The sequence below is a fragment of the Amblyomma maculatum genome, chromosome 5 (genome assembly GCF_055883805.1).
Source record: "Amblyomma maculatum isolate TAMU_Amacu chromosome 5, ASM5588380v1, whole genome shotgun sequence".
In the NCBI taxonomy this organism is placed as follows: Eukaryota; Metazoa; Arthropoda; class Arachnida; order Ixodida; family Ixodidae; genus Amblyomma; species Amblyomma maculatum.
Window position 1 is genome coordinate 35,400,184 of NC_139348.1, and position 8,101 is coordinate 35,408,284.

At 46.0% G+C, this 8,101-nt stretch overlaps 1 protein-coding gene across 1 annotated transcript in view; it reads right to left on the reverse strand.

The window, feature by feature from the left end:
* Positions 1–4,283: 4,283 nt before the first annotated feature.
* LOC146188006 (cytosolic endo-beta-N-acetylglucosaminidase-like) overlaps positions 4,284–8,101 on the reverse strand; it is a 46,432-nt gene continuing 42,614 nt past the window's right edge. The window contains exons 9-10 of the mRNA XM_084603591.1: positions 7,132–7,315; positions 4,284–4,565 (exon numbers count right to left, since the gene is read on the reverse strand). Coding sequence (XP_084459717.1) covers positions 4,470–4,565; positions 7,132–7,315 — 280 coding nt within the window. The 3' untranslated portion in view covers positions 4,284–4,469. The remainder of the gene's footprint in view (positions 4,566–7,131; positions 7,316–8,101) is intronic.

Consider the following 8,101-nt stretch of genomic DNA (forward strand, 5'->3'; position numbering starts at 1 on the left):
AATCGGGACAGTTGTCTTGAAAGGTGATGAAAAGAAATAACTAGGTTACCTTGACGCAATGCTAAATTACAGAGGGTGAATATGCTGCATGAAGATACCAAGAAGCTTGTACAAAGAAAAGTGAGAGTGAAATGGCAGGATTTTTGAAACATTGAAATAAACTACAAACTATACTTGTCAAACCTGTCATTAAGGAATGGAAATCACGCAGTAATCAAAAACACAACATGGACGCCATTTTAGGTCACCTTCACAAAACACATACCCACACCTCACACACAGCTTCATACTTATGAAAGAGGACAAACCAATATGCAAGGAGTGTGGAGATGAACTAACAATAAACCATATCTTACACATGCGCCAGAGTCGAGAAAATAAGAGGAAACATTTTGTACAATTTTGCAACAGATCCCTTTCCATCCCAGCATGATCCTAGGAGAGATGTGCAAATTTTCTGCATTTTTGGTTTCCTAAGATGTTCCTAAACAAGCTACATCCTAAAGAACATTTTAGTCATTACACAAAAAATAAATACATTAAACCTTGTTGTTGGTGCATGGCAGCATTAGTCGCTTATGCACCATAAAAATCAACACAATGCTGTAAGGTATACCTTGGTTAGCGATGTTATATGAGACAAGCTTCGGTCTGGTGTGGTCCTTATTCACGTGAAAGCGCTGTCATGAGGGTCTATGTCCCAGCGATCGGAAAGTGACCTATTCCAATAATCTTACAAACTGAAGGCGATTCTACAGATTTCTAAAGACTGGAGTGCTCAACTGTTTTATCAACGTCCGCCTGCTTTGACAGCCTGGAGTGAAACTATTGAAGCGAATACATTTTTGAACATTTAACGCATTTCTGAAGGCGTTGCTTTCAATTACGGGGCCCACAAAAATCAGCTGAATGTCAAACGCCGCCTAGGTAGGCTTTCTAGCAAGACAGCAGTGTAGCGTGGAAAATCGCTCCGTCGGTCCATCGCTGGCGCCGCTGACTTGACAGGCGAACTGTTCAAACTTATAGCTACTGACCACACCTGAAACACTGAATTGCACATGATCAAGGCAGAATTTCTCTAACACTGAGCACTGGTAGCTATAGATTTCGCGCCCAATATTGTGAAAATCTTACCTCTCTTCGATCTTTGATACGCCCACGGTTGAACATTTATGCACCTCGGGGTAGGCCAGCCGTTGGAACATGGATGCGTGGTTGTAGCACCGATCACTTGCATGGCGCACTCTGCAAAATTCCAAGAGTCAGCTTCTGCAACGAAATGTGCAGCGCACATTTTCTACCGCGTACCTAAGTCCGGCGATGCATGCATATCGAACCCGATCGTTTCAAAGCTGCGCGGCCGTTCAGTCGGGTCACGCTAACCTCGAGCATGCGGGGGTTTAAACTACATGTACGCAAAATTCAACGACAAGAAAAGATGCAGGCTAAGCGCTTTAGTCTAGTCTTCCCCTAAATACCAAAGAACATTGCTGTTTACAGGGAATTCAAATCATTCGCGCTTCCGGCTTTCCGGTTGTGCACTCTTGCGGTGCAGTGCAGTAGGTCTTCGCCTCGACGAGTCGATGTGCAGCTCGCCGCAGTAGCAGCGCAGGCCTCTAGTAGATTCGGCATGTCTTCTGCCACGGCTCTGAGGTAGAATTTAAACGAAGAATTTAGCTAGAAACATCCTGTTTCCTCGGTCTGCATGTGAGGAACGCGCATAATGCCATTTCATATACGTACTTCGGACTGCCGAATGTTGCACGGCGAGGTGTGTGTGTGTTGTGCTGGCGCTAGATCTTCGGAGGTTGATGCAGGACCTAAGACAGCGTAAATGCTAGGAATAGCTCGCTCGCATTACGAGCAGATCGAGGTGATAGTTTAGTGCGAAGCGAAAGCTGCTCGTGAAATGTGCGTATCTCTATGCCAGCTGGTGGAGCTGGTGCAGTACGTAGCATCGCCTGCAGTTATGTGCGTGACAGCGATGCTTGCCGTACACAACCCTAAAGTGAAGACCGTGATCTAAGTTAGTTTCGTAGCACCTCATCGAGAGTCGCGGCTAGCTGATATCATAGAGTTAATAGTCTTTGTATTAACTCTATGGCTGATATCATAGAGGATAAGATTTATTCACGCGTAGCAAGCGGAATGTGGCCGCGTTCGACGTGCATATAGCCATGAGCCTGTATATCGACGTCCGCCGTATCTTTACGAGAATCGAATGGATACGTCGGACGTAAGTACTTCGCTTGACGAATGCCCAGCGCCTGCTGGACTTCTTCACGGACGACATCCGCGAGCGTCGCCACCTGGGGTTGTTGCAATGATGGCAGCAATCGGCAGAGCTCTTCTCGCACTATCACCCAGATGAGGTCCCAAAGGTTCTCTCCACTTGCAGATGTGCTGGGGTAGTGGCTTGAGTAGTCCAGTTGAAGTGGTCGCTCGTAGTGTCGCATCCGGGTGTCAGTCTTCTCGATAGTTGACGGTTCGGTTTCAAATTCCGCCACGGTTTTTGGCGGATTTCCGACAAGACCTGCAAAAAGCAACTCTTTAACGCCTCGCATTAAAATTTGACTCTCACCTTCGGTCATGTTAGGGTCGGCGCGGCGAAAGAGGCGCTTCATCTCCTCAACGTACGCCAGGACAGGCTTGCTAGGGAGTTGAAGTCTTGACTGAAGGAGGGCCTGGGCTCTTACTTTTCGGACGACGCTTGAAAAGGCAGTCAAGAACCCTTGCTTGAAAATCTCCCAATCCTTCAAAAGCTGCAACCATATTCGAGCAGATCCGTCAAAAAGTAGACTTGCCTGAGCTTCGTTTTGTCATTCCAGGCATTGAAAGTTGCCACGCGTTCGAACAGGTCAAGTCAGTCTTCCGCATCCTCGTCCGGTCGTCCATGGAAGTAGGGCAGCTCACGTGATTGAACAAAAACAGCCGGTGCTGTAGGCTGGGCCACTGTCAGCGTTGATGTGTTCCGAGATCGAACGGGGTCCAGCAGCAGACCGTGTTTCGGTTGGAGCCCTTGAAGTCGGCGGCTGGTTCGCTGGCCTGTTGGCTGAGCCCCCAGGATGACAAGAACAGGGCTGGTGTCTTGGCTTGAAGGGGTAAACCAGGACTCGAAGGGCAGCACCTCCACCAGACGTCACGTAGCGGTGACAAGGCCGTACACACGAAAAGACACAGGCATGATAGTACTAAATTCTTTATTGGGCAAACTTGCGCCTGCAAAAGAACAACGCAACTCGGCGACAATAGCTACAAACGTGCTCGTCAATCGTCGAACTAAGAATGCCTGTCGCACTCATCAACACTCAATTTAAAGGTGGCTCAGAACCATCTAGATAACGTCACAAACAGTCACTAGCACACCTGGAACATTGTAGAAACATGCGCGAGTGGCCGGAATGTTCGAGACAGATCTTGGTGCATCTTGTGTGACAAAGAAGCTGATAAAGATGCGTCTTGCGACATCGAACATTAACAAACAAAGAATACAGAATTGATATGTGTGCCAGAATCAGTGATAAGGCCGCATGCCGGCGGCTGCTAAAAAACAACAAATACAGTTCTGAAGAGTTCGGGGCAATATTTCTACCACAGCCAAGCATAGCTCCTAGCTTTCCTAACACTTTTACTGGCTGTCCACCAGCCCCCTGCAGCTTCACTTCTGATTGTCTAACTGCTGTTAATAACTCTTCTGCAACTCATGGTGGCACAGCCTTGACATCTGCACCAGTCTATATTTTGAGCCTTGCCAGGCTTTCGTTTACTTTCAGCTCCATTCTCCATGCTAATGCCTTTGTGCCCACCTTGAGAGCACCGAGTGTCCACGACTCGCCTACCACCTTCTCACGGTCTGTCACTTCCCGCAACGACTTCCAACAGCACATCTTCTGCCAATAGCCTCTCTTACCGCATGAGTGGCACTTAGATGAAAATGCTGGACAGTTTACTTTTTCAAGGAGTCCTGGTCTGCCACAGTTTCCACATGTCGGTGTCGACTTTTACACTCCCTCTATTTGAGAAGGAAGAAAGGAAGACGCATGCTCTGGCCCTTAGGAGATTAAATTTCAGACATTTCACATATCAAGATGCTGTGAAATGGTTCTTGAATCCCCACCTTTTAGCCAGTGGAACAAGATTTGAAGCTCTGCTCAGTGCATGAATAAGCATTTGCTCAACACCCCTGAAGCTGAAAGCAAATGCCCAAAAATGTTCAGCACTTTTATTTTGCTCAAAATGCTTCCTTTGCATAACACAGTGTAACAACTTAGTCCATACACATGCAGAGTGACTCATGCAGAGCTTAGAAGTTATTTTATTTGCATTTTCTTTTTTTTCATCATGGTAGCCAGTCCCCCCCACGACACTGCTTACTCGACAAATTGCAACTTCCTACATACGGCACTCATGACAGACTGTATTGTCTTTAACAAGCAGGACAAAGCAGTAAATGAATTCGTTCCAGTTGCTCAACTGTTGTCTCCGACTCGGTGACGCTTCCTCTCTGGTTCACTGCTGCGATCTTCGACGACCAATGTATCCGCTTCAGAATTAAATTCCTGGTTGACCCCAAGCAACCACCGACATCCATCGGACGGCCAATGGCCATCCGTTTCGGATGGCCGATGGACGTCCGCAAACAGCCAGTGGACGTCCGTCGGCCGTCCGATGGGCATCCAAATGGACATGTTTGTCTCGCCAATGGACGTCCATTTCGGACGTCCGTTCCCGGATCTTTCTCGCATATTCGCATATATGCTGCATGCATGCTTTTTTTCGCTCCCACGAGGCAATAAAATAGAAAAGCAGCCGAAAGTACAACAGGCATATTTTATTGTAAAATGTCTAATTCATCAATATGACGTAAAACTTGAAGCGCACATCTTCCGTGATGAAGTGGAAGCAACCAGCTTTCTGCAAAAAGAAAAAAAAAACAGATTAGTAAATAGCCTGTAGCTCATGCACAGCATAATCCTTGACTCGAGGTTTTCTGGAGGCCAATAACAAGAAAATTGAGTATTTCTCATATTGTACCTGCCCTACAACACTTGTTACAAGCAGTCTCAAATATCAGCGAGGTTTTGCCCTCATTTCCCTTAGTTCACGCCAGTTATATCGCACCCGCTATCTTTCGAATATCACATAGATTCATCTGCAATGCTTCAAGGATAAAGCCAAATAAGCTAAACAGTTCAGAAGGCAGTATCATACAGGCCATACCTAAATTAAAATAAGCTGATAACGCGCTTCAATAATTTCAAGCACAGAAAAGGCCACTCGCTATCTGAAATGCTTTTTTTTTTTTTTTTTTTTTTGTAGTGGTGCACAACTTTCAAGCTCGCGAGCTTGGGCGATTATCGCTTATCGCATTGTACAGGTGCAGTTATGCATTTTATTACGGTAATGCACTGCAGCGCAGACTGTGCCCTCGCAATCTGTAACTTGCATTGAAAAATGCAGAGCGTGCCACTTGCGAAGGCAAGCATATTAAAAAAAAAAAAAAATCTTTGACGACCGACTGTTTACCCAGCGCCTTGGTTGACGAAAACAAGAAGGTTGGTTACAAGCTTCGCAAGATTGCAAGAGTGGAACGCGATAGCACCTCCAGCAATTTCCTAGTTTGCGTAGAGGAGAAGGGAGAGCCAACTCACTCGACCTACACGGACGCCACCGCGCCGATTACTCCTGGTTTTCGGTGTAACTAGGTCCTTAATGCTCTCGCGTTGAAATGTGTCAGTAAGTTCACTGCGCTGTTACATATTCATACAATTTTCGCTGCGCAGATTTTCACGAAGCTCGATCGCAGTACTCACTTTCAAACGCGGTCGCTTTCGCCGGAGTCGTCCGTCCGTCGTGAACCACTGTTGCTCCAAGGGGGTAATCCTTTCACACTAGGAACTGGCACAACTGCGCAATCGTTGTCCTTGCAGCGCACACAGATGGGTGAAGGCATTAGAGCATAGTTGCGCGCACCCGCACAGAACGAAAAAAAAAACTGCTGCAGCGAGCCGCGGCGGCGCCGGCAATGGCGGTACAGAAACACGTGGTACGAAACTACGGCAGGAACATTCATGCGCAGAAATGAATTGGCCGTAATAAGTTAACACTATATTTTTACTGAATATTGTTAGTTTGTTTAAATAGGTACCCTTTTTTGTGAGGTTATTCAAGCGAAACCAACCATCCCTCCCCCCTCCCACACACACACACACACTGCGATGGAATACGCAACTTTCAACCAAACAGTACGGCCGCCTGCTGGCGAGGACTGGCGGGGATTTCAAACAGCAAAAAAAAAAAAAAAAAAAAAAAAATATTTTTGTAAAGACTCACACTGCAAGGTAATCCGGCTCTTTCGTTCGCCAAGACGTAGTCGTGGACCATCGTGGATGGCGAAGCCGCGCAGGTGGTACATGTAGAACATACGTTAAGGCTCAACTAGAGTAACAATTGAAGATCACAACCGCCGCTACCAACGGATACAACGAATTGGGGCATGAAAGCTGAGAAATTAATGACAATCGCCCCATACTGTGTATGTGCCAGAGTTTTTTAGTCCAACCAGCTAATCATTTGGTATATAATACAATTCGCTATCTCAGGAGCCGAATGGAAGTTGCAAACCTAATTGGATTTCTTATTGGAATTTTGAGTACCATTTGAAAAATCCGAATGGAATTTTACATGCAATTGGAACTATTTGGAATGCCCAATTGGTATTTGCAGAACCATTTGCTTAATCCAGCTGGACTAATCCATTGGAGAGGTGGTGTCCAATATTGGGTCCAGATGTAACCACTTGCAGGTCCCAATTGGCCCCAATGTTTTTTCTTTTTTTTTTTGACCAGGCAGGACAAATCTCGAGCATTGAAGACAAGTGTGAATGTTGAAACAGAATTTTGTCAGCGAGGAGATATATGTCCTGGAAACATACTCGTCCGTACGTACATCGGACGTACACCTCGTCTCTCATGCGGATATACAAAAACGGACGTAGTCTGTACCTCCGACGGACGTACGAATACGGATGTCCGAAACCGGAGGTTGTACGTGTGTCCGACGGACGTACAATTTCGGAAAAGGACGTTCGGCTCTAGCTCGGACGTACAACGGACGTCGGTGGTTGCTTGGGACACTTTTGTTGCTGGAGCTATTCAGCTCCGACTTGTTCGCAGTCGTGTCCTCTGGACGTTTGACCACGAGTTCACCCAGAAGGCAAGCACCAACCACTGATGACTCAAAAGACAGGAAGGAGACACCGATTTCTTCGAGAATGGAATTTGGCACACTGTTTGCGTCCTTCACGTGGTATTTCCTGAAATTGGAAGTTGCGATCGTCAATTCAAAGACTGCAGCATCCAATTATTCTAGACAGTGTACTGCAGTCATGTTACCTTTATTCAAGTGAACAGTGTTACTTCTCCTTTCCACTCGCAATAAAAATGGCTGGCCTTCTTACGCAGTTAGACTACTTCTAATATGAACTGTATATGCATGTATCTACATGTCTTACATGGGAAAGGCAGCTTACTCTTTTAGATAACAAAAATTTCAGGCCTAAAAAGAATGCTTCAGAAATTCCCCCTCACCATAGGGAACAGCATATGGTCAGAAAAAAAGTGAAAATGTCATGCCAACAAAAACCATAAATTTTAATAAGCTGCCATAATTTAAAGTGCACAGGCACTACAGTTTTCAGTATGCTTTCCTGTTCAAGACACTAGTCTAAAAGTTCTCCAGCCCACAGTGACAACCTTTTCAAGCAAGCTTTGCGCGACCACAAGACTTACTTCACTACACATGCACGGGAAATGCATTTCGAGAGTGACTGCTTGTGAGGCAAACGTGTGCTACAACTCAGCGAACCAATCTGCCGCGATGCGGAGAGCTGTGAGGTGTCGTGTCTACTTATTCCGTGTGCACGTCCTTTCAACCAAAACTCGAAACACCTGGAGATATATGGGCCGTAATGTATGTTCAGGCAAGCCTGACTGCATTGCAGTGTAGGAATAATTTTAAAACAGGCTCGGAGAATGAAACAAGATGACCAGAAAAAAGTATGGAGAAACTTCCCCTGTTTCAAACTGAAATTAGCCAACTA